The following is a 27885-nucleotide window of genomic DNA, read 5'->3' as shown; positions in this document are numbered from 1 at the left end:
ACTCTCGTCCCGCCAAACCCACCCCCTCGCCTCCCCCGCCCGCGTGGTCGTCGCCACCGCAGCCGCCCGAGAGGAACTGGGGGAGGACGGTGGCCCGCGAGGCTCGTCGCAGACAACGCGGCGGCGATGTCCGCGAGCCAGGCGAGTGCCGCGGCGGCAGCGGCGGGGCCTTGCGCGCGGCAGGGCGGCCTGGGCTTCGGCCTCCCTCCGGTTCCCTGGAAGCGGGCCCGCGACCAGCGCGGGAAGAGCAGCAGAGGCGGAGGCTCCAACGCGTCTCTCTCCTCCCCTTCAGCCTGAGCCAGGGGAAGCCAGGCAGCCCGGGTGTTTGGAGGGGGGGTCCGCTGCCCAAGAATGGGAATTCTCTTCACCAGAATATGGAGACTGTTCAATCACCAGGGTGAGGAGCTCGGTCCGCGGGCGTACGGGTGGAGGAGAGGGTCAGCTCGGGCCGGCTGGGTGGGGGTCTCCGAATACTTCCGGAATGTGGGCGGCGCGGTCGGGCGCCGCCTTAGCGCGGGGTGCGGGCTGCGCCAATACAGGCCCGGGATCGTTCGGTCCCCGCTCCCGAGCTTCGGGATGGTTCCTAACTCGCAGCTTAGGGGACCTTACTAATAAGTCTTTTCCGCAATACACCCATTGCTCCGATTTCGATTGAGAGTGGAAAATGTTTCTTGCCCTACGTCCAACGTCCCTGAGTATCACGGCCTGGCCTTTCGGCCCTTTCTTTGCTCACCAATTGGATTTGGACACCATATAGAAATGCTGGGGTCTTCTGGAATGAAGGTTATAGATTGTGGCCCTAACCGCACCACTGAGCGACCGCTGTTGCAGAATGCGGAACACGGGAGGAATCGCTTGACCTGTCCAGTACACCTCTGGTTTATGAGCCTGCCTTCCACTGCCATCCCTCTATGTGTGTGTTGGGGGCAGCGGGGGTTCTTCTGCCTCCTGAATTGAGATGGACTTCTCTCCATTTGTTTTACTTATTATACCTGTGTTTCAGGTTAAGCTTAAGGTCATTTTTCTACTCGTGTGGGTTATTGGCTTAGACAGTTTTTGTTTGTTTTGCTGGGTTAAAGTGTTTCACTGAAAGTTTTAAAAATATACCATATGAAACATTTGTTAACCATAGGTAACTAGCAAGTTACTAAGTGTAAAGTGTGTTATATAGGGATGCCTAAGTTAGCCAACCTCAGACATGGCCATGAAATACGTATCAGGCTTATTAAAATTTGTTACAAAATGACTAAAACTGGGGAAAGAATATAATTTGAACCCAAAGACTGGATACTTATTAAGATATAGTGGCGTACTTTTGTTTCTTTTTAACTCGTTGGGTGGTTCATCATCCCGCTGTCAGTAACTTAGTTTGTGTTTTTCTCTTGTGTAAGCTGGTTGGTGGTGTTACATCCCAGTTTTCCAATAAAGACTTACGTGAATGTTGGTATCTATTATGTACACGTACTACAACCACCTCCTTCATGATCTAGCTACTCTTGTAAGAAGCTTAGGGGAAGCAAGCATAGCTAGAACTTGTGATCCCTAATGTATCTTTTACACACACACACAAATGTGCAGATAACGTGATACCGAAAGAAAGGGCAGTATCAATTTTTCTGAGAAGAAGAGTTTTATGTAGAGAAAATCAGTTCTAATCAGCACTGTCTCTGACTGGACTGGCTGTTTGTGTTGGGAGCAAGAGAGTGGGAACCAGTCACTTAAACTGTGGTTTTCTGGTCTAGGTTTTCTCACCTAGAACATCAGGGTTCTGTGGAGCCTACAAATCTTGCAAACTTTATTTCTACATTTCAAATATTAAAACTTACATTGCTATAAGACTGGTGGTACTTATAGTAGATAAGATCTATTTTAGTTTTAACATCCATCATTTTATATTATTTTTAGCAAAGCTAGTATTTCATCTGCTGTGAGGTTTAGAAAGACTGCTTGTTAATTGAGCTCTAGTACTGCCAGAAAAATAGATATCACCACTTTCTGTTTTGAGTCAATGATAAAATTATTTGTTTCTGTAAGTTAAGAATAATTGAGAACTTTGCCAACAGCTCCTTGGAGTAGTAAATAATAAGGATGTGTGCTCTGGTATCACCACAAATTGCTAATAGTGTTTTTATAACCTGTGTTTTGTGGTACTTTTTGACGGGACATTTATGTCAGTTTGGCAGAAATTAATAGAGGAATTAATGAAGTTAAGTTCTAGAAAATTATATGTGAATATTGTGAAAATGTGAATAAATTATTTCTCTTCTGGTAAACAATGTGGCTGCCTTATCAATAGGGTCACTTTTCAGAATATCCACCATTTAATCTAATGCCAGATATTTGTTGGGTTTTTTTTTTTTTTTTTTGAGACGGAGTCTTGCTCAGTCACCAGGCTGGAGTGCAGTGGAGTGATCTTGGCCCACTGCAACCTCTGCCTCCCAGGTTCAAGCGATTCTCCTGCCTCAGCCTCCTGAGTAGCTGGACTACAGGCGCGCGCCACCACGCCCAGCTAATTTTTGTATTTTTAGTAGAAATGGGGTTTCACCATGTTGACCAGGATGGTCTCGATTTCTTAACCTCACAATCCGCCCGCCTCGGCCTCCCAAAGTGCTAGGATTACAGGCATTAGCCACGGCAGGGTTTTTTTTTTTTTTTTTTTTTTTTTTTTTCTGTATAGGACATATTTAAGTTAGATATGTGTTGGATGCACTTGTTTTACCTTCAGTGGATTCAGAATACAATCTTAATATTCTTTTCATAGAAACTCTTGGAAAGAATGTTTCGGGAGATTACAGTATTTGCCATCTGATGAAACTTTAAGCAGTATCTCCTGTTTCTGAAACCCCCTTAGAACAGCTTTTTCAGTTAAAGCTCAGATTGAGTGCACAGTGAAAGCTCTTTGTATACTGTTTGAACTAGAAAAACCGGAGGTCAAATTTAGATGATACTGAGCTTTAGTAGAGTACAAACTTTATCCTAGATGCTGTCATTTAAATCATTTTATTGTATTTTATGTTTTAACAATGTTTTGAAGTAGTTATTTCCCCTGAAAAGGGAAAACTGAGGCTCAAGTGGAATGATTTTTTTTTCCCCATGCCATACAACTGGTATATGCCAGAGTCAGGCAAGTTAAAACACTGAAGGAATGTGCTGCTGATTTTTGGTCTTTTGAAAGAAGAAATCGACATCATTTTTTCCTCCCTCCTCCTACCCCCGTTAACTCTTTTAGTTGCTAAACTCTAGGTTGTCTTTAGAACTTCGAAAAGTTGCCATTAGTAACTTTTTTTATAGAAGAGCTTGTGATCAGTGGTTTACTTGTTTTCAGTAAACAAATATTTAAACACCTATTTAGTCCAGGAACTGTTCTAGGTGGTGGGAATAGCAGACAAAACAGACAAATTCCACTGCCTTTATGAAGCTTTCATGTAATGTGGGGAGACAGGAAATTAACTCACATTGTCTCTACAAGTAAAATAATAGTGGTTAACACTTGTGCAAGGTTCACACAGGTTGTTTGACTTAATCTTCACTTAGTTGATTTACTCTTCACAACAACCCTACTAAGTAGATATTATTCCCCTTATTTTACAGGGGCAAGGAAACAGGTAACTTGCTTAAAGCACTATAGTTAAAAGTGATAGACCTGGATTTTAACCAAGATTATCTAGTGCCAGAATTATTTCTCCTACATACACACACACCCCCCCCCCCTGGATTTTAACCAAGATCTAGTGCCAGAGTCAGTTCTACACACACACACACGTTTTCCCACAACTTCATATAAGAAGGACTTTGTATAAGAAGGACTCAGATAAAAAGAACTGACTCTGATGTGAACTACAAAAGAAGTTGTGGAATTTCCTCCTTAATGGCCTTGTATTGCTCTCTTGATTGGTTGCTAGAAAAGGAATTGTAAGTATCAGTGGGTGCAGGAGAAGCTGCCTGTGGTTCAGGAACCTGATGCTGAGGAAGCCACCTCTGCCTCTGGCTTATTATTATTATTATAAGGGAGTTCAAATGTGTAGAGAAGAGTACATATGGAAGCTGAGTAGCCAAGGGGTAGACTTGCCTCTTAGCTTCTAATATACGTTCTCCTCAATTTATGATAGGATTATATCCTGGCAAACCCACTGTAAATTGAAAATACAGTAAGTAAAAATTGAGTTTAATATGCCAGACTTCCTGAAAATCATGGCTTCAGCCTAGCTTGCTTTATACATACTCAGAACATTTACATTAGTTTACAGTTTGGCAAAATCTAACTCAAAGCCTATTTTATAATAAAGGTTGAATATTTCATGTAATTTATTGAATACTGTTCTGAAAGTGAAAAACAGAATCTTTACATGGGTACTTGAAGTATGGTTTCTACTGAATGTGTATTGCTTTTACAATATCACAAGTCAGAGACCACTTGTAAACCCTTTTTGCACGCTCTGTGGAAGTGGAGCTGGGTCCTTTAAACGTTTTTCTTTTACCACTGGGCAAAATGTTAAGCTTTGTTGATAGGCTGCACTGGAGGGGCATTGCAGGAGGAAAGGGTGTTTGTATTTAGTTATAGTGTGCTTTCTTGACGGGCTCTGCTTGTAGCATGAACACTTTCTCCAAGGCCTGGCTCTTGTACTGCACAGTGGTCAGCAGCAGCCAGCAGCGTCCGCTAGTACCCGTCTTAGTTGGTTTCATAATGGAAGGTCTCCAGTGAAATACCTCTCAATAAACAGTTTTTCCCAGCACCGAAGAGGGAGGATTTTTGGGCAGGTCCCACCAGCTGCTTCTCTGCCATTCAGTCAGCCAGTGTTTGTGCCCTCCAAGGAGGTCTGCATCTAAGTCTGAAGGGAGTGGGAGGACCTTTATCTCAACCTTAGGGGTAGTGAGTGCTTCTTATGTTTGTCATTCCCGTAATCTTTTAGCCAATCTCTCATTACTCCAGTCCCCTGTAATATTTTTTTGATGTTGAACTTTCCAAGTTCAGATTATTGTGTGATTTCTGCCTCCTGATTGGATCTCTAATTTTGCCATGTATCATTGCTTTTTTTTTTTCAGCAACCTCATAGTGCAAAAGAGGTTTGATTATTACCCTGAAACTTCATTTGCCATTACTGTAATAGCAAGTTTACTTTCAAACTTTCTTTTTATTGATAAGACTTTTAAGTTTTAAAAATTGAACTTTTAATACAAAATGACTTGATCAGATATCTCCCTCCTAACCTTTATATTTTCCAGATCTGATTTACTTATTCATGAAAAGTATTAAGCTCATGCTTTATTCCAGGATCTGCTCTATGGACTGAGAGAACTTTAGTGAACTTGACAAATGGAATTTTTTGCTCTGAGAGACAAAGAATTGATAGGGCTTAGTGATAGTTCAGATATGAGGTTAAGAATGATGAATTAGGATGACTCTCCATTTATTTTCCTTGGTGTTTTTGTGTTTTCCGATGTTGTATGATTCACAGAGATAGTAATTCTCTACAATAACAATTATTATTATGCTTAAGTTATTGACTGATGAGTTGGGGGGAGTATATATTAACTTTTAAAGACTGGCAATGAATGGAACTGGTAGACTGCCTGAGTGCGTCAAAAGGAAATGAAGGAGAAGGGAAACAAGAAGCATTTTCATGACAAAACTGTAAGGTATTGATTGGTACATTGAAGCCTAATTGATAAACACAGTTCCATCAAAGCATTAGAACAGTGTGGTTGTTGTGGCTTATTTGAGTAAATACAGGAATGCTGTGACATAGTCTAAAAGAAAAATCATACTAAGCAGTAAACTTCTGATGATTTGCATTCATCAGAGTTGGAATGGCTGAAAGTTTTATTACATTTGTCCATAATAACATTCTCATAGTAGGCATATTGAGATTTTATGGGGTCTTTATTTTGAAGTGCATTATAGCACTTTTTGGCTACAAATTTACATTTTGTATAGATGCTTTTCCTTCTTGCTAATGAAAGGAACAGGCTGTGGTGGTGAGAGTAAAGATGTTCAAAGAAAGTTGATCTAGTATTAAAAACTTTGTGACTAATCTGACCCTATCATTGAGTTGACATGTTTGTCTTTGAGCCCATTGCAGAGTTTGGTCTTAAGTTTATAGTTCTCATTGTGACCTACATGCTATGTCTTAGATTTAGGAAGCTATTAAAAATGGTCTTTGGTGGCCGGGACACAGTAGATCGTGCCTGTAATCCCAGCACTTTGGGTGGCCGAGGCAGATGGATCACCTGAGGTCAGGAGTTCTAGACCAGGTTGGCCAACATGGCAAAACCCCCGTCTCTACTAAAAATACAAAAATTAGGCCGGGTACGGTAAACTTCTGATGATTCATGTACAGATGGCTTACGCCTGTAATCCCAGCACTTTGGGAGGCCAAGGCAGGTGGATCACAAGGTCAGGAGTTTGAGACCAGACTGGCCAATATGGTGAAACCCTGTCTCTACTAAAAATGTAAAATTAGCCGGGCGTGGTGGTGCATGCCTGTAGGCCCAGCTACTTGGGAGGCTGAGGCAGGAGAATCCCTTGAACCTGGGAGGCAGAGGTTGCAGTGAGCTGAGATCACGCCATTGCACTCCAGCCTGGGCAACAGGGTGAGACTCAGTCTCAAATAAATAAATACAAAAAAATTAGCCGGGCATGATGGCACCTGCCTGTAGTCCCAGCTGCTTGAGAGGCTGAGGCAGGAGGAGAATCGTTTGAACCCAGGAGGTGGAGGTTTCATTGAGCCAAGATCACACCACTACACTCTAGCCTGGGCAACAGAGCGAGACTGCACCTCAAAAAAAAAAAAAAGAAAAAGAAAAAGAAAAAAACTCATTGGTGCTTTATTGTAAAAACACACACAAAAATAACTCAAATAGAGCTATGTCTTGGGAGAGAGCAACTAGAACTTGGCAATGAATGTCGTTTGTAGGTGTTTGGGTGGAATAAGGAGGTAAAGATCCTCTGAATCATGGATTCTTCATTGGAATGGCCCTCCAGAGATCTCAGACTACATGTGGTTTTTTGGGATATTTTCCAGGTTCTGTTTATGTTTGATTGGAGTTTCTTTCTTCCTTTTTGTTTTTCAAGTATTTTAACCATTTGTTAAGAATATGGTTTGTTCAAATGTATTAGTTTGGTTTCCCTTGATTGACTTTGGAAATCTGCTTAGGTCTTAAGAGTTTGGGGGCATGGTTGCATATTTATGCATTTGTAAGTATATAGGAATTCATTGAGTTTGTAAAATTAGGCAGAAGAGTAAGGTCTGCAGTGTGGAGAATGGCGTGAGCAAAATTAAATGATCGGAAAGTTTATGACACGTTCTAGAGACCGAGTAGAGCAGCTTTTCTAAATTTTAGTAGGTAGGTCAAGAAGAGTTAGGGGAAGATTTGGGCTAAGGCTTAGCTTTCTTTGTCACACTCATCCTTTTTCATCATATTTATCTAATGATATTACCTCAATTTACTCACTCACTTTCAGGTGCAGACAGAAGGTTATGGGTCCTCCAAAGCTTCAGACCTTGGTTAGTTTCCCTCCTCTTGTTCATAGCCATTTTACCTTTCATCTTTCCTGTTCTACCGTAATAGTAACCTAACCTTTCACCTACTAGGACTTCCAGCCATTTCTAACTTTGTAGGGCAGGACTGGATTCCTTTCCCTGCCCAAATTCCACGGCTAGCCACTTCATTTCTTTCTTATCACTGGCTCTGATGCGCTTTTCTCTATTAACATTTTCCACCGTGCCAGACATGTGGATTCTGTTTATTTATTTATTTTGGAGACAGGGTCTCACTCTGTCGCCCAGGCTGAAGTGCAGTGACACAATCTCGGCTCACTGCAACCTCCGCCTCCCAAGTTCAACTGATTCTCATGCCTCAGCCTCCCAAGTACCCGGGACCACAAGTGTGTGCCACCACACCCAGCTGATTTTTGTATTTTTGGTAGAGACGGGGTTTTGCCGTGTTGGCCGAGCTGGTCTTGGACTCCTGACCTCAAGTGATCCACCCGCCTCAGCCTCCCAAAGTGCTGGGATTACAGGTGTGAGCCACTGCGCCTGGCCGAGACATGTGGATTCCTACCCTGTATCATCTACTATACCTTCTTTCTCCAGTGTGCTTTATTTCTAGGCACTGTTAAAGAAAGATTTAAAGCAGTTTAAATCCTAATCCACCACAGGATAGGTTATCTAATTTCAGCTTATTGATTCTCTAGTTCATTCCATACAGTGGGTGTAAAAGATGATGCATCTTGAAACAGTTAATCTTTTTCCTTTCCTCAGTAGGCAACTAACTTGTGTTATAAGATGAAATTCTGGAATGAGTAATTTCTGCCATCTGCTTTATCTTAGACTTGTCTCTGTGTTGTTGCACATGGTTTTGTTCAGAGCAGTTTTACCTTGGTGATCATGTTCAACTAGCGGCCAGGTATGATAAGGAATCTTACCTCTGCCTCCTGGGTTCAAGCGATTCTTCTGCCTCAGCCTTCTGAGTAGCTGGGACTATAGGCATGCGCCACTACGCCTGGCTAATTTTTTTGTATTTTTAGTAGAGATGGGGTTTCACCATCTTGGCCAGACTGGTCTTGAACTCCTGACCTTGTGGTCCACCTGCCTCGGCCTCCCAGAGTGCTGGGATTACAGGTGTGAGCTACCACGCCCAGCCTAAGAGTCTCTTTTTTTTTATTTTAGTAGTTTTCGCCTAGCTAGTTTTTCCTAATAGAACTGTTAGAAAGCACCAGGTTTGGAATTAGGACATAATAACCAAGTCCTAGGGACATGGCTGAAGTAAGGAGACCACTTTAAAAAATACCTGTACTAAAGCCAGATGAGGTTTTACTTTAAAGCTATCATTTTAGGAGGCTGTATAGTTTTTTCACTGATATGTCCTACTGTTATTCAATGTATCCTTTGAAACTCCTTTTAGAAGTTCTTTGGAAACAAAATTTTAAATAATTTTTCATATTTCACTTAACAACAAAAAGCCCTCATTTTAGATACCTTTTACCTTATGACCAAGATGATATCAGGTGGCTCGTCTCCCACTTTAAAGTCAAGTTCATCTTCAGAGTTTAAAAGATTTGCCAACATTAGGTGACAATATTCAAAATGGTGTACCTCAGGCTCTGAAAGCAGTTATGAAAGAAGCATAGCAAACTATTTTGAAAAAATGGTAACATGGTTGGAATAAGTGTTTAACCTCCTTAACTGATTAAGGACCTTGTAAGAAACTTAAGAGAGTACTGTTTTTTACTTCGTGGTCTCTGTCTACATTATTTGTACATATACACATTTTTTACTCATTCTTTATTGTTATATATTATAGATTCTTGCCTATATTTTTGTTTCCTTTTGGACTTTTCCTGCTAATTTTGTTCTATTTTTAGGGTACCATTTCTTTTATTTGTCGGAGTAATTGTATTTTCTTCCTGTTATTGACAAGCCCGTCTAAATTCTGGCCTGTAGCTAATACGTTGGGGGAGTGGAGAGGAGGCAGGGCGGGATATATTCCTGGAACTTAAAAATAAGCTGACATTTTGAGAATGCTATGATTAAAAATCAGTATTCACCTGAGAAGCTAAAAACTTATCCAAGTCAGAGATAAGAGCATAGCTTGATAATGAATTCTAGTTGTATTAAAAATGTTTATGAGTGCTTGTATTAATAAAACTGTAGAGCAGTTATGTCATCAGAAAGGGAATGCTTAATTTTGGGACATAGAAAAATGGAGTTAGGCAGAATTGCCATGCTATTTAAAAACTTTGTAGGTGCAAAGGTACCTTTTCCCAACGACTCAATTACCTGGCCCTCATGCAGGCATGGCCTTGCTCTAAAGATGAATTCAGACCAGGTACAGGGGCTCACACCTGTAATCCTAGCAGTTTTTGAGGCTGGGGTGGGAGGATTGCTTGAGCCCAGGAGTTTGAGACCAGCCTGGGCAACATAGGGACACCCTATCTCTACAAAAGAAACAAAATATCCAGGTGTGGTGGTGCACACCTGTGGTCCCAGCTACTCAGGAGGCTGAGGTGGGTGGATCGCTTGAGCCTGGGAGGTTGAGGCAACAGTGAGCCATGATTGTGATACTGCAATCCAGCCTGGACAACAAGAGTAAGACCTTGTCTCAAAAAAAAAAAAAAAAGGATTCACATCAGTCATTGCAGCCTGTAACACTCCTTGGGTTGGGATTCCATGCTCCCCAAGTAATCATCTGATTTTAATTCAGCCACGATGTAACATTTCCTCAGGGATAGACTGCCCTTGTCTCTCATTTTTAAACATTTGGTCTTATCGTATGTTACTCATTCACTGTTCTTATTTATGTCTTAGTCATTTCCATGAATTGCCCTCTCTGAGTCCTGTCTATTCTGGGATAGTAGCAGAATTGTTTGTGGATCTGGGAGACTAAGGGCCACAGACGGAGTTTCGCTCTTGTTGTCCAGGCTGGAGTGTAATGGCATGATCTTGGCTCAGTGCAACCTCCGCCTCCTGGGTTCAAGTGATTCTCCTGCCTCCGCCTCCCAAGTAGCTGGGATTATAGGTATGTGCCACCACGCCCTGCTAATTTTGTATTTTTAGTAGAGATGGAGTTTCACCATGTTGGTCATGTTGGTTGTGAACTCCTGACCTCAGGTGATCCACCCGACACCTCAGCCTCCCAAAGTGCTGGGATTACAGGCGTGAGCCACCACATCCAGCCTGGGCCCTAGGTCTTTAAGATGATTCTTAATAACTCACAAAAGGGACAGGTGGTCATGTCATTTAAGGACCCTAGTGGTTCTAAGCTGCCTGCTCTTTCTTACAAAGAAATAGATGACTGGATAAAATGGATTGTATTAAAATGTTTTATTTACTTGATCTTCCTATTTTTGTATAATAGCAGGTGCCTATAGATCATTAGGAATTTCCTCTGGTAAGTGGCAACTATTTGGAAAACATCTACCATTTGAATTATAAAGATCTTACTCTGAGGTGTTATAATCCTCAACCTTTATTACTTATATTAATTCAACATTTATTGGGTACCTTCTTTATGCCAGGAATAGTTGTAGTCACTAGAAATGTAAAGATGATTATTATGTATTCTATATGGTTGAAGATGCCTTCTTACGCTGAGATTAGTGCACATGTAAATAATTAGGATAAGTGGTAGATTAGAGGTAGTGTGGGAAAGCAGGAGACATTGATTCTACATGGAAAGCTAGACTTTAAAGGATTGGTCTAATTCCCTAAATGGATAATTAGGATAATTCCAGCATTTTGTGATACCACGAGTAGCTGTAGAGAAATGTTTGCTGCAAACATATGTGTAGCTTATGTAGGGAGAGTGACTTGAACTTTAGTTTATAGATGCCTTTCAACTTATGATGTAGTTATGTGCCAGTAAACTTGTTGTAAGTTGAAAGTAACTTAAGTCAAAACATTTTTATTACATCTAACCTACTGAACATCATAGCTTAGCCTAGCTTGCCTTAAATGTGCTCAGCACACTGACATTAGCCTCCAGTTGGGCAAAACCATCTGATAGCCCAGTATATACTATTATGCAGTATTGGTTGTTTACCCTTGTTACTGAATGGCTGACTGGGAGCTGCAGCTCACTGCTACTGCCCGGTGTCTTGAGAGTGTTGTACTGGATATCACTAGCCTTGGAAAAGATCAAAATTCAAAATTTGAAGTACAGTTTCTAGTAAATTTTTATCTTTTCCTGGGCTAGTAAAACAGGTTAAGAACTCTCTCCTCTTCAGTGCTAGGCACTGCTGTGTGCTATTTTAATTGTTAAACAACCCTGAGTGATAGGTAGTATTTCCCCTATCTTACAATGAAGAAACTTAAGGTCAGAGAAATAATAAAAGTCATTTGCTCAAGGTCTTATAATACCATTAATATTTCCTTCAATTATCTGTTTCTATGTAGTAAGCCACTCTAATTTTATGACTTAAAGCAATGAGTTATTTATTTATTTATTTATTTTTTTTTTTTTTTGAGACGGAGTCTTGCTCTGTCGCCCAGGCTGGAGTGCAGTGGCCGGATCTCAGCTCACTGCAAGCTCCGCCTCCCAGGTTCACGCCATTCTCCTGCCTCAGCCTCCCAAGTAGCTGGGACTACAGGCACCCGCCACCTCGCCCGGCTAGTTTTTTGTATTTTTTAGTAGAGACGGGGTTTCACCGTATTAGCCGGGATAGTCTCGATCTCCTGACCTCGTGATCCGCCCATCTCGGCCTCCCAATGATTTATTATTTTTCATGTTTCTTATGAGTTGACTGAGCTCAGCTAGGAAGTTCTACCTTGGGGAGTCTCCTTTGGTTGCAGTCAGATAGCAGATAAAATTAGAGTACTCCGTAGGTTCGACCAGGCTGTATAGCCAAGATGGCTTCTTTACTTGTCTGTCTGTCATCTCAGTTAGAATGGCTGGAAGAGATAGGGACTGACTGGTCATCCCTTTCAACAGGGTCTCACCATATGATCAACTTGGGCTTACTCATTAAAAGACACAGCAGTCTTGGGTATCTGACTTACCGCAGGAGGACTTGTCCAAGACGGCCAGGCAGCAACTGCAATGTTTCTGATGATTTAGGCTCAGAAATCATGCCTGGTCATTTCTGCTGCATCTATGGGTTAAAAGTAAGTCACAGGGCCAGCCCAGATTGAAGAGGCGGCGGCTACATAATGGCATGACTATCCAGAGGCCATCTTGGACGCTAGCTTCTTCCACATGCTGTGCTCTCTTTGCGGATTGCTTTCAGACAGCCTGGAAATAGATGGGTCTTACAAGTGCCTGGCTGAAATGTGAAGAGGGTGCAAGAAAACATCTGGGGAACGTGAATGTTTGAAAGAAGACCCAAGGAAGAGGAGTCATTGAAAAAAAAATGAATGACTAGAGACAGGAAGAAAACTTGGAGAAAGTGGTGCCACAGAAGCCAAACGGGTGGAGGGAGTCACTGCCACCATAGCCATAGGTTCTTAGATTTGTTTTTCATGTTACAGTGGCCCTGTGGTTTTAAGGTACTCATAAATTACAATTACCCATTTAAAAAATGGTCCTTTTTTCCTTCCTACTCATTCCACTCCACATACACGTACCCAGTTGATGCCTAAATTTCTTGTTAGAACCTCATTGACGTAATCCATTGTGAAACATTTATTCTTTAGGTCATTTGTAGATCGTTGTGATTATATTTGGTTTACTTTACTGAGAGTAGGCTTGCCTAGGAGTAGAGGAAATGTAGTGCTGTGACTTCCTAGAGAGGAGGTTGGAAAGATGAGAGTTGTCTCTAGAATAATGGCAATGGGGAAGGTGAGTATAATGGCACACTTCTGATGGTCTTGCTAGGATGTTCTTTTGACTTCCAAGAAAGTATAAAGTGCCATGCACTGAATTGTGCCATAGATAGAAGGGTGAAATACGGAATATATTTTTGTCTATAATCGAATTAATCTTTTTTTTCCTTTTTTGAAGAAAAAATCACTGGTGTTTTCTCTATTTCAGAGCACAAAGTTATCATTGTTGGGCTGGATAATGCAGGGAAAACTACCATTCTTTACCAATTGTAAGTATTAACTGTCTTAAAAATTATTTTATTTCTAGTTACTTTTTTGGCCTGGGTGATATTCGATCAATGAATGCAGTAAGAAATTACATGAAACCTAAGTTACCCTGTAAGAAAGCAGGTTGACTATAAACCTGGAGCCAAATCTCAGCAATACTTTGTAGAAAGCAAGAAATTTATATGATATTGAGCATATAGTTGGCATTGAGTTGTCCATTTGTTTTGTGCTAAAGCTCTTTTGTTTGTAGAAAGTAGAAAAATATGGCCAGGTGCAGTGGCTCACGCCTTTATCCCAACACTTTGGGTGGCAGAGGTGGGAGGATTACTTAAAGCCAGGACTTTGAGAAACTGCTTGGGCCACGTAGTGGTACGCCATCTCTTTATAAGATATATGTGTGTGTGTGTGTATATATATGTGTATTTTAAAATTAGCTGGATGTAGTGGTGCACACCTGTAGTTCCAGCTACTCAGGAGACTGAGGTGAGAAGATTGCTTGATCCTATTGAGGAGGTCGAGGCTGCAGTGAACCTCATGCCACTGATTATGTATGATCACGCCACTGCACTCCGGCCTGGGTAACATTTTAAAAAAGAAAGTAGAAAAATATTTGTTTTTATGGTTTCCTGGAATGATCTAGTATATGCCAGATAGCCTACGACCTAGTTCTAGCCCTGTTTAAACCCTCACTCATGTTGTAAACTAGTGGGAAAAAGATATTTAGGTATAAATTATAAAAGTTCATGCTGATTTGTCCTTGATTAAAAAATTGTTCAAGCAGGTTAGCTTCCGTGCTAATTGTAAAATATATATAAACTTTTTCCCCCAGTTCTATGAATGAAGTTGTACATACATCTCCTACAATAGGAAGTAATGTAGAAGAGATAGTGATTAATAATACACGTTTCCTAATGTGGGATATTGGTGGCCAAGAATCTCTTCGTTCTTCCTGGAACACTTACTATACTAACACAGAGGTAATGTTTCTTACGATATTTAATGCTTGGAAAACAGAATGCTTGGAAAACATCTAGATTTGAGCCCTTATAGTTAATCTTTTTGAAATATCACAGTATGTTAATATATAGAGTTTAAGCAGAGTAAAATCTTTGATTTCCTATTCCAGGGTCATTGTTTAATATGTCCACTATCATTGAACCTCTATAGGGAGAATTGGTGGTTAATTATGTTTTGATTGTGTATTGATCCCAGAACTTGTCTTTAGTAGTTTTTTTTTTTTAAATGACTTCCATCTCATAGTTTATAATTTCATTTCTCTCTATTTATGTTTGACTGAGTTTAGCTCACCAAATGAGAGGGTTTTGGTGGTTTGAATCCTAGCCAGTTTTACTATTTTCTTTTACAAAACACAATTGCACATTAAATAATTGTTTTTCTTTTCATTATAAGGCATTTTAGACATAATCATGTCTTTTTATTTACACATTATTTTCCAAAGGAAATTTCAGACCTTTGACATTTAAGTGCTTCATTGCATAGACCTGTGAATTAGAAGACTGACAATTGTTTTTGTAGTGTTCATTATAAGTTAATAAAGCTGGTTTGTATGTACATAAAGCTAACTTTTAAGTCATTAAGAAACCATTAAGTGTATCTAACAACCTGATTTCCCAACACTGCATTAGGCATGTAATCTTTTTTTTTCTAAGGGAAGTTATGTATGATTATAAAGGTATATATGCTACTGTATACATAATGCTATAGGTTTCAAATTCTTGCCAACACTCTGAAAATTAGCAGCTTTATTAAAATACCTTGGAATAAAATGGGCCTTACAGTGATAAAGTCACCTATCAATAAGCTGTCAAGTGAGAGGGGAGGTAAAGTCGCAGTTCTCTCATACATCTGCGTTTTGATTGATGTAGTCTGAAGAATAGAAAAGATCCAGAAAATCGTAAGAGTTTATTTAAAAATTAAGATCTAGGTCCAAAAAATAAATAGTGCATGTTACTAAGAGGCAGTCAGAACCAACTTGGGCATCATAAATGCTATCATAAAGTGAGTAAGTTAAATCTCCATCTGTTCCTGCTGATCTGTTGCTTTTGGGTGCTCACGGAGTTGAGGAAGCAGTGCGGTGGAGCTCAGTCCTGCACAGCAATCACAAGTCTTTCATTGCACCTTCTGATCCCAGTCTCACCAGTTCATGAAGGGGTTGTGCTTGCAGGTAGCAGGTGATGCTTATGTAAGGAAGAGAGCTTGTTTTTAGATAGAGATTTATTCTTGCAGTTGGTTGATTTTTTTTTTTTTTTAAATTGATTTCTTTAACTGTCACATTACTTTACTCCCATACCCATGCCCTTTTAGGATTTCAGATTGATATTAACAAATAATATCTACCTGGAAGTAATAAATTCAGGATCATATTGTATGTTTTTCTTACTGATTTGTAGTGCACATAGATGGATATAGGCCCATTAGCATTTAAGATACTGAAAACAGATATGCGTTATATATATTAATTGGAATGTTAGTATCATATTCTCTTTTCTCTAAAAATTAGTTAATATATTAAAATTGATCAGACCTTTTGGCTTCACAATGTATAGGTAGCTCTGATTTTCCAACAATACCATAAGATTCCAATTTCTTGATATTAATAGCCTGTATATCAAATAAACACATTATAAATTTTACAGATACCAAATTATATAATCACTAATAATGTTTTTGTAATTATTTTAGTTTGTAATAGTTGTTGTGGACAGTACAGACAGAGAGAGGATTTCTGTAACTAGAGAAGAGCTCTATAAAATGTTAGCGCATGAGGTAAGTAAGTAGTCTTTTTACATTAGATATGGGGAAGGGTATGTGAATGGCTATTTTGTTTTCTAGTTTCTCATGAGGGTGCTATCAATTTCAAATTTTTAAAAATATTTAGTTATTGCTGGCCACGCCTGCTTGATTATTTTGACATCTCCCAATTTGGAATGTATCTGGAAGCAGCAGAAAGATTATGGAATAAGTTGCAGAACTTTATTTTAGTTATCGTAGGTACATTTGGTTTCACAATTTTCCTGGGCAAAAGTAATTGCTATAAGTGGCTGTCATTTTGCATTTTGAATAGATTAATTATACAGAGAATTATCATTGGAAATGAAATTTTAAAGTACCTGGGTGCTTAGCAATTCTTGATTGTTACTCAGCAGATGAATATTTAAATGTAATTGCTGTTAGATTTCTCTAATACGGTCCCTTTGACTAAACAAAACTACATGACTAGCCACATTTTCTTAGTCCTTGAAAAATACCGGCCGGGCACAGTGGCTTACTCTTGTAATCACAGCACTTTAGGAGACCGAGGTGGGAGGATCACTTGAACCCAAGAGTTCAAGACCAGCTGAGCAACATGGCAGGACCCCATCTCTACGAAAAATAAACAGAAGTAGCCAGGTGTGGTGGCATGCACCTGTAGTCCCAGCTACTCGGGAGACTGAAGCAAGTGGATTGCTTGAGCCCAGGAGGTCAAGGCTACAGTGAGCTGCTCTTGCCACTGCACTCCAGCCTAAATGACAGAGTGAGACCTTGTCTCAAACAATAAAATTAAATTAAAAATAAACAAGTAGAAATACAAATAGATTTAAAAATTAAATTTTTTTAAATAGAAAAATATTACGGTAATATAAGCTTAAAAAACAATAATATAGTCAACTTCATAACTATAATATTATAGTGTTTATATAGTATTTAGTAAAATTGAGTATTTTTGGATATTGCAGAAGCTACTTTCTCAACTCATATTTATAGATAGGAATAGAAAAAATATTTAGATATATAGAGTTTTTTTATTTCAGTGAAATTTTTTGCAAAGCTTAGGAAAACAGGGATATCTTTGTAGTGAAGTTTTATGTTAATTTTATTATTGATTTGATGATCTGCTTTTGAGATTTGCTTTAAGAATTTTGTGTATTTCAGGCAACCTTTCAGGGCTTTAGGGAACCTAACCTAGTAAAGTAGTTCTGTAAGTTGAGGTTCCTCATTTCCTTATGACCACTAAGATGCACCTTTTCCTATTTTGGACTCTAATTCCGGCAGCTGTGTTTAAACCTCGTGGAGATTTACAGAAATACATCTTGCCATTCTGTGTTCATTTGCCAAATTCCATTTCTAGTTGGGATAAGCAGTAAGCCATAACAGAGGCAGAAGACAAAGGTTTTTTTGTTTTTTTTTTTCTTTTCAACTGCATATTTTGCAAAAATGCAGCATTTTTCAGTTTATTCCAAAGGGTGGTTTTATGAAGAGTTTGGAAAAAGAAAAATTGATACAAATGTTATTTGTCTCTGGGCTATATCTTTTACTTTGTTAACAGGTAGTCACCCTATCTGATTTTTACTCTAATTGGCCAATATGCAGCAGGATCAGTATATGAAGAGCTCAGTAGCGGGGTTCAAAGTCTTTGATTTTTACTAGCTGAGGGCATTAACTTACATAGGTCACTTAACCTTATCTGTTATGGGTGAGTACACTGGGACCCAGAAGGGTTATGTGACTTGACTAGCTTTTTAAAATCTAGGTTTTGAACTTGAGTATTCTCATTCAGACTCTTTATTAGCAGAAGAAAAAAGAAGACATAAGTAGGGCCTAGTTGGAAAGTGAAAGGAGACTGAATGAGGAGATGACCAGAGAAGAAAGGAATTACAGATGAAGTTGGGAGTTTGAGCAAGCTACTCAGTAGGGTCAAGAAGAGCCAAACAGGCAGAGTTCTGGAGAGAGACAAATGGATCAAAGAGTGAGAATGTGTGAGTGAAAAATAAATGTAGACATGATGTTAGTTGGATGTTTCATACATACTACATAAACCAACAAAATCTTATTGTCATTGCTGATAATGATTCTTTACATTATTGCAAAATACAAAACTAAAAATTTTAAAATAATTTTCAAAGTTTTATCATAAATGAAGTGTTCAACTTTAAAACTCATTAATTTTAAAATGGTTCCAAACACCAAAGTCTGAAATTTTATTCAGAGTGACTCAACTTCTAGGAGTTACCTTCACAAATGAAGTGTTTTTGCTGTTGTTGTTGTTGTTGTTGTTGTTTTGTTATGGAGTCTCACTCTGTTGCCAAGGCCGGAGTGCAGTGGCACTGTATCGGCTCACTGCAACCTCCATCTTCTGGGTTCAAGCAATTCTTCTGCCTCAGCATCCTGAGTAGCTGAGATTACAGGCACCCACCACCACACCCAACTAATTATTTAATATTTTTAGTAGAGACGACGTTTCACCTTGTTGGCCAGGCTGGTCTCAAACTCCTGATCTCAGGTGATCTGCCCGCCGCAGCCTCCCAAAGTGCTGGGATTACAGGCGTGAGCCACTGCACCCATCCACCAAATGAAGTTTTAAGAAACAAATTGGCAACTATGTATGGTATATAGAAGATACTAAGTAAATGTGTCTTGCAATTGCTGTTACTCATCTCCTTGATAAAACTAAAATATATCTTAGACTTAAAATTTGTAGCAGAAATGGTTTTAAAGTGTTTGAAATGGCTTATGTACAAAAGATCACCATTGTTCACGTTATACTTTGACCCCTTGTTAAGCCGAGTTGATGAACAGCCTTAATTTAATGTATCTATTTTCTACTGTTCTAATGTATACATTTTAGTTTTGGGGTTATATAATAGAAGCAAATGAAGATTTTCTTCTCTTTCTAAATATTTAAAAATTGATAAAATAACTTCTTAAAAGTCAAGAACTCTAAAGTTTGAACATTTGAGATCTAGAAAAATTGATTTAAGGTATTTGGAGACCTTTTATTAAATGGCTTTATTTTTTGTATTTTTCAATTTCCAGTTTAGGGGATTCTACAAATCATTTCATCATTAAGAATGAATACAAATTACTTACAATAATATAAACCATGTGTCCTAACTTGTGCAAAGTATTTGTCAGAAGGTTGTTCTTTCAATATGTCAACGTTAGCAGACTTGACCTATATAAGACTTCAGCACACACTAGCAAGACATACTGAAACTGAGAAGATAGAAAGATAGGAATTAAATCCCATGGAAAGTCCATCTACTTATTGACTCAGCCACATAACGACTACTGATAATGGTTTCTTTTATTTGTGTTTTTTTGAGACAGAGTCTTACTCTGTCACCCAGGCTGGAGTGCACCAGCACTATCTTGGCTCACTGCAACCTCCACCTCCTGGGTTCAAGCAATTTTCATCACTCAGCCTCCCAAGTAGCTGAGAATACAGGTGTACACCACTACACCTTGCTGATTTTTATGTTTTCAGTTGAAACGGGGTTTCGCCGTGTTGGCTAGGCTGGTTTCAAACTTCTGGCTTCAAGACATCCCCCACCTTGGCCTTCCAAAGTGCTGGGATTACCGGTGTGAGACACCACGCCCAGCTGATTAATGGTTTCATTTTCTGTTTAGGAGAAAAGAAAAAATATTTACTGTGTATCCTTGATAATGACTATATGTATACAAGTTATACTTTATCTCAATTGTGAACATTGTAGCAGTATTCCTTTCTGACCATACTTATTCAGATAACTGTATAAACTGTGGTAGCATTACTAGCTACCATCCTGCAGAGGGCACTGTAACTAAAGTCAGTCTTGATTTTTTTTTTTTTTTTAAATGGAGTCTAGCTCTGTCACCCAGGCTGGAGTGCAGTGGTGTGATCTTGGCTCACTGTAAGCTCCACCTCCCGGGTTGACGCCATTCTCCTGCCTCAGCCTCCCAAGTAGCTGGGACTACAGGTGCCCGCCACCACGCCCGGCTAATTTTTTTTTTTTTTTTTTTTTTTAGTAGACACGGGGTTTCACCGTGTTACCCAGGATGGTTTCGATCTCCTGACCTTGTGATCCGCCCACCTCGGCCTCCCAAAGTGCTGGGATTACAGGCGTGAGCCAATGCACCTGGCCTAGTCTTGATTGCTATATAAAATGTTTTATGTAACTCCTTTAACCAAATAAGAAATACAAATACACTACTACTGTTTTTATTTGCATCAGAATCATCAAAACTATATTCTAACGAGTCATTTGTATCTGCTGAAGATTTTATTGATTCAAACACATACACACATTATTAAAACCAAAATATCTCAGTAAAATCCCTAAGAAGACAGATGCCATTCAACAGTTGTGAAAATTTGCAAGTGTGGCACCAAAACCTTAATTTTATATCTCTTAATATATAACAGGCAGAATTTTATGAGAATTTCATTTGCTAATTGAGTACATCCTTCATGGATTCCTGGCCCAGTATCCATGTAGGGAATTTAGGATATTTATTAACACTCTAAAATTGTACATAAACTTTAAAAAATTTTGTGTATATGCATATGTGTGTTTTCGGGGGAAAGGTCTGTGACTTTAAGCAGATTGTCAAGGAAGTCCCTGGCTTTAAAACTGGCAGGTAGAGAGGAGTGGGGCAGGAAGAGACTAAGAACCTTTGGCCTATTTTGTGAGTAAAACATTATACCTGTTATTTGGAGTGTGCACAATTACATTTGGAAAAGGGTTAATGCAGTGGGTGTTTTGCTCAGATCAGATACTCAAAAGATAATGAGGAACAAATTCAGAAAGCCTAAAGAACTTGCCTGTGAGTCATAGCATTGAAGAGATAGAACTTCTAATTGGGGAAACTTGATAAGTTTAATGCCACTCCAAGATGGCCATATTACATATTCAAATCTAAGAAATCTTCATATACAGTGACAGAAATTAGGGTGAAGAGGATTGGTTTAGGATAGAACTTCAACTGAGAATTAAGCCCTAAGCTTTAAGGCATATATTGTAATGAATTCATTTATTTCCTATGCAGCTAGAAGGTACTAGCTACGTACATTATTGGAAGATTTGCAATGTAGTCACTCATCGTTTTCTGTGGAGCTTAATTCTCTTGTGGAATCATGATTGGGAAAGGCTGGTTTAGGAGGTTGGAGGGAAGGAAATATATGCAAGAGAAATGATTTGAACAACATAGAGATGGCAGTGCCCAAAACTGTGTAGAGAACAGTAGGGTAGGTTGCTAATTACAGCAGAGGACTTATATAGGAGTGATGTAAGGTAAAACAGAAAAGTATAGGCAAGGTAGAATTTTGGAGAGCTCTCAAGTATTAGGCTAAAAGGTAGTTCTTTGCCATTTAAGCCTAATTTTGCATTTAGGGGGTGGGTAGTATATATACCAGAAAACATGACTGTTAAATACAGCACTTAGGACCATAAAAAATGGTAGTCTAAGACTACAAGAAATATGTAAACACATACAAGTATAAAAAATGTGTTATCAGCCTATGCGCTATGAGATGCTTTTATGTCACATAGTTGAGAAATTCTTGTTTACTAAGATTGTGAAAAAGATTCTGTTAATTAAGTTGAAAAATATGTGGAAAATGTATTGGCCTTCACAGTTTTATTTGCTTTAATAGGACCTAAGAAAAGCTGGATTGCTGATTTTTGCTAATAAACAAGATGTTAAAGAATGCATGACTGTAGCAGAAATCTCCCAGTTTTTGAAGCTAACTTCTATTAAAGATCACCAATGGCATATCCAGGCATGCTGTGCTCTAACTGGCGAGGGGTAAGAAGTCTTCCTCTTAGATGTTATCGAACTTGTATATTGCTTAGAAACATGTATATCTTCTTTAAACTCCTAAATATTTAAGGCTCTTGTGTACAAAACATTGTAAGGGGCAGACGTAAGCTGTAGTTCATGTCTATAATCAGAGACTTTTTAGGGTGGTTCTGTAAATAGTAAAACAACGTAAACATAATACACATAAACCTACTGAACATGTAAGCATGTAGCTGTTAAAATTGCTGTAGGAGCTCAGAGAAATGGGAGTATCAGTGACAGCTGGAGAAGTTAGGAAATACATTTTACGATGATAGTGGAACTGAAGACCTGACACTTGCTGAGCATGTCCTGTGTCTGGAGTGCTTTCCATATAGTGCTTCATTTAACCCCCATAACAATCCTACAGAGTAATTGTTTGTAAGTGATATTTTATGCATAAAGAAGCTCATATCAAAGATAATTTATGTCTGAGACTACTTTGGGGTTACTGACTGTTGGAACTGATGCACTTAAACAAAAGAAGGATTGAGGGAATTGGAGAGAGTGTAGCAATGATGGTCCTTGGTTCTGGAATGATAGGTGTTGGAAGAGAAGTGTGTGCCTAGAGTAGAAATTTGCCCTGTCTAGTGCCCACAGTTGAAAGTACTTCAAGAAGGAAGTGGTGTGGTTGGCATTGTCAAATCTAAGGTCCAGGAGATGGAGGATGCCATTGAATTAACAACAAATGAGTACATTCAACCAGTTTGTCAGAACAAATTCTGTGCATTGGGAGAGTGGGCATGAGGTAAGTGTAGTTTAAAGAGGAGGTATATTTTAGGAAGCAAAAATAGCTTTGTAAACTCTTGAGTGTGGCAGATGAAATGGAGGAGGTTGGAAATAGGATAAAAAGGCAAAAGACGGATCAAAATAAAGTACAATTTTTGTTGTTGTTTTTCCAAAGTGTGGTGGATCTGTATATACAGTCATGCACCCTATAATGATGTTTTCGTCAGTGATAGACCACATATATGATGGTGGTCCCTTAAAATTAAAATACTGTATGTTTACAATAACCTGTTGTATTTTTAGATATGTTTCAGTACAAAAGTTCTTACTATTGGGTTATGGTCATCTGCAGAATTTAGTACAGTAACATGCTATGTAGGTGTGTAGCCTGGGAGCACCAGACTGTATAGCACGGAGCCTAGGTGCATACTAGGCTGTACCATCTAGGTTTGTGTAAGTACACTCTGTGATGTTCACACAGTGATGAAATCACCTGACACATTTCTCAGAATGTATCCCTGTCATTAAATGATGCATGATTGCATTTAAAAGCAGAGGAAAAAAGAAGTAAGCTATAAAGGATTCTAAATAGAGGTCTTAAGTTTGGGGTTCTTGAGGTTTTAGAAAAGGACAAAAGCGTGGGGTATAGACGAATTAGCTCAAGTGGGAGAAATTGTTTTCCTTTCAAGACCACGATGAAGGGTAAACCAAATATAATGAATTATTGAAGCCAAATCTTAATTGAAGGCACTATTACCAACATTTGGAAGAGCATAATTAGAACCTTAAAAAAGGTTTTTTAATTAAAAAAAAACCTGTTCATTAAAAAAACACAGATAATACCAATTATCCATGTATTCATTTAAGTAAAAATATGTTAAATATTTGTCAAATAGTTTAATATATATATCTTTGTCAAGCAAAAGCGTGGATTTATAATATTTGGCAATAAAGACAAGTCATCTAGGATTGACATAGATTTAATTTATATACTTTGATAATTGTATGGAAAATGTATCATTGGTATCAACTCAATTTCATTTTAAACAGAGATAAAACAATTTTGTTTTAAAAATAGGAAGGTAGTAGATGAGTTTGGTTTTGAGAGAAATGTTCTGTTTTTCTTTTATAGTTCAGCTGCCTTGATCTAAATTATTGGTTTTAGTATGCATTAGCGTTTTGATTCAGTGGATTGGAGATCACAAACTTCGGTGCGTGACTTCATTTGACTCCCACTTTTCCCATTTGCTAACATTGCCAACCCTGGATTTCCTCTGTAACATTGGAAGGATTCTGATCTCAGTGTTGTAAAGATTAATTAAGAGAATGGATGTTAAGTCAGTTTCTAGTTTGCTATTAGGTAACTGCTATTCATTTATCAGTTTGGAGTTAAACAATCTCTTCATCTATTATTTTTATGTACTATTTCCTGTCAGTTTAAAAGTAACAAATCTAGTCACAGGAGAAAAGTGTGGGACAACCACCCCAAAACAACCATTTATTTACCTCATTGCTGTCTTTTTTCTATTTGTGTCTTCTTTTACATTATTAGACTCATACTTAACAAAAATCTGAATTGAAAAAAATTTAATATTGTAGCATAGTTTTTTTATGTCTACAAAAGCTTGTCATAGATAATAGTTAATACATATTAACAGTTCTTCATTTTATTGTAACTTAATGTGTACAACCATTTCTCTTTTGCTGAACTTTTAGTTTCTTTTACCAGAATGAACGTCCTTTTCTGTATTTTGGGTTATGTTCAATTACCAGTTGTTCAGTGATAACTGATACTACCAATATGAAATTTTATTGCCTTCAAAAGTTTTATATACTTACATTTTATAATATTTATGTAACATATTATGTGTATACTTTGTTTTAATAACTACAAAATATATATTTTGTTTAATATTCTGCCATTTGTCATTTATATCATGAGCATTTTATCCTATTATAAAATGGTTTTATTTCCTCCATATCCTGGTGATGAGAATTATGAAATCATTTTTGAAAGGAAAATTTTAAATATTTCATCATACAAATGTCTTGTAATGAATTTTTTTCTGTATTTCTAGACAGAAATTATTTTCCTATTAAAAGTACTTTAATGAACAGTTTTGTATGTAAGTCTATGTTTACGTCTGATTTTCTTTTTTAGGATACATTTCTGGAAGTAGAAAAAGATGCAGACTATTGATATTTTAAATATTTTTGATACATATTGCCAGATATATTTTTGACATATGTTGCTTTCTGTGGGCACTCATTGTATACTTATAAAGCTTTTTAAAAGTGTCAGACAGCATTCTGGGGACTAGAGATATAACGGAACCAAAAGAGCACAGATGTATTAGCTGGGCGTGGTGGCACACGCCTTTACTTCCCGCTACTGGGGGGCTGAGGTGGGGAGATCGCTTGAGCCCAGCGGTCATGGCTGCCATTTATTGTGCCATTGCAATCCAGCCTGGGTAACAGAGGGAGATCCTGTCTTAAAAAGAGGAAAGACAAAAAAAGCACAGGTATATTACGTATGAGAATATGGCTTCACTGCAGCAGCCCAAGCACTGAATATTATTGATTTTTAAATCTTTGTTATTTAGCTAAATGAAAAATACTGCCTTTTAGTTTGCTGTTCGTAGCTTCTTAGTTCAGAATTTAATCAAATGATTTTGTTTTCTTTATAGATTGTGCCAAGGACTTGAATGGATGATGTCACGACTTAAGATTAGATGATCTCTACTGACCTCTTCTCATAGACTTTGTATAAATGAAGTGCTGGACTTTACCTGAAAGCTGCAAAAATTAATGGTTTAGATATATTTATAATAAACTGATTTAAACTTTTTCTATAAGAAGAAAAATTAAGACCACTTATTTGAAAACAAAGATGAAGTCTCACCTTCCAATTTACTTTCTTATTAGTTTTTTCCAAAGTTAAGTTATTAAAGCTGTGATTGACATTTTTCTCATAATGAATCCTCTCAGGACATTGTGTGGCCTGTGGTAAGTACAAAGGGAGAGGAAGACATTTTGAATTTTAAGAGCTTTATTATCAGTATAACCCTCCCTAGTTGAATGTTGTTTTCTTCTTGTTCCATTAAGTCAAAATACAAATCAGCACAGATATTCAGTTTCCAATATTTTAAAATGTAATGTTACTTATGAAAAGTATTTTGCTTAAGGTTGTGTGTGTATTGTGTATATACCTCAAGTTCAAGTTAATGGCATTGATTTATGTTCCAGAGAAAAATAACACAAATATTAATAATATCCTTCATTATAACCATAATGAGATAAGTATTGGCATTGGTGTTCAGTGCCATTTTATACTTTCTCTCTATGTTCTCTGTATTGTACTAACCAATCTCCCAAATCATTGAGCTGCTTGTTTAAAAAAAAAAAAGGAAAAAGCATGACATTGCGTATTGATTTTTTTTTTTGTTGACCAAAATCACAAACATGGAAACACATAATTCAACAGAGTGGGATAGCTATCATATTCTTAGCTTAGTATTACTAATGGGCAGGATTGTACAATGAGCAACTATCAGATTATTCCTTTCAATGGTTCTTATGGCATCTAAATTACTGAATAAATTTTTAATCCATTAATCAGTGAGTCAAATTATGATTAAAATTATCAAACGAATGCTCAGCATTCATTGAAAACTGTTGTGTGAAACATGTCTACCCAGAAAAGTAATATTCTATAAATACTATTAAACAACTTAGCTATATTATTTTTAAGCATTAAATTATACGTCAAGGAGTTAAAGTGAATTTCAGAGTAAAAGTAAGGCATGTTTCTGAGCATCATTGATAATTTCTTAATTTGCCAATTTCCTTCTTATTTTGGTACTTGGAATATAGTGTGAGATTTTTTATTTCTTAAGTTTTGTTGTATTATCTATTACATAAATGCCTTGACAATTATAAACTGCAAGTGTTTTTTGAATGATTTTAAGAATTTGGCTTAAAAATTGATTGCTACAATGTATTATTTGTACTAAGAAGTAACTTGACCCAAAACACCCTGTATGTTTGCTTAGGGTATTTTTTCCATGTCTGAATGTTAAAGGTATTCCTGTCACAATTGTAAACAAACTTATTCTAAATGTGTTAAAACATATTCTGGGGTACTCTATGTATCTTTCATGCCTTGAAAACCTGAAGGTTAATTCAAACTCACATGTTTTAGCATATTTAAGAAAAAAAAAACTACTTTTAATATCAGCCTTTTAAGTTTCATGAAGATTTTGGTGAGGAATAATAGTATATACTTTAAATATTGACAAAACTTTGAAAGTTTTCTTTCTTTAAAATGGGAAATACTCAATATCTAAATCCAGGTCAGGCATGGGAGATCAGTATTTAACATTGAATGTTTTGTGTTTTATATTTATAATGTTCAAAATGCAAGCATAACATTTAATCTTTGTCCACATGGTTTTACAAAAGTAAATCTTAAATTACTAAGCTTTTCTCATATGTTCTCATACTTTTTCAAATCATTATAAAGAATTACTTGTTATCTATTAAAAATCTCCTTCACCCAAATCTGTATTACGGTTTCACCAGACAAATATTCTGTGATGTAGCCCAGAAAATCCACACCTTTTGTCCTTTTTATTTTTTAATTTGAATAATCATGTGCTTAGTAATCCCTTGGATTACTGCCACATCAGTTTAACACAGTATCAGCACATTACCTTGTCATCAAGATGTTGGCTCAGATTTATTCTTAATTGGATGTTTAAAGCATGCACTACCTTGTTACAGTTGGTTTAGTGGATTATTGACTTGACGTCATGAGAAGATGTGTAATTTTATGCTACATTTATAAAACGTGATTTTGTTTTCTACCCTTCAAGGTAAACATTAAAAATAAGGTGGTATTTGTGTACTTGTACATAAAACCAAAATTATAGTTGGGAAAAAATAAATTTATATATGAAAATGTCAAAATCATTTTAACAGTATTATTTTCAAATAAGATGGAGAGGCTGGTGAAAAGTCATATTGGCAATTT

The 27885-nt window shown here is 37.6% G+C and overlaps 1 protein-coding gene across 1 annotated transcript; it reads left to right on the top strand.

Moving 5' to 3' along the window:
• Window positions 1-27885, top strand: ARL5A (ADP ribosylation factor like GTPase 5A). Its single transcript, XM_023217442.1, has 6 exons — window positions 1-397; window positions 13468-13528; window positions 14356-14503; window positions 16230-16313; window positions 21940-22091; window positions 25541-27885. The coding sequence occupies exons 1-6, from the start codon at window positions 352-354 to the stop codon at window positions 25587-25589; spliced, it is 540 nt and encodes a 179-aa protein (XP_023073210.1). The 5' UTR covers window positions 1-351; the 3' UTR covers window positions 25590-27885.

Source organism: Piliocolobus tephrosceles, chromosome 11, assembly GCF_002776525.5.
Source record: "Piliocolobus tephrosceles isolate RC106 chromosome 11, ASM277652v3, whole genome shotgun sequence".
Taxonomy (NCBI): domain Eukaryota; kingdom Metazoa; phylum Chordata; class Mammalia; order Primates; family Cercopithecidae; genus Piliocolobus; species Piliocolobus tephrosceles.
The sequence above is the reverse complement of the archived record's forward strand: the minus strand, read 5'-3'. Positions and strand labels throughout refer to the sequence as shown.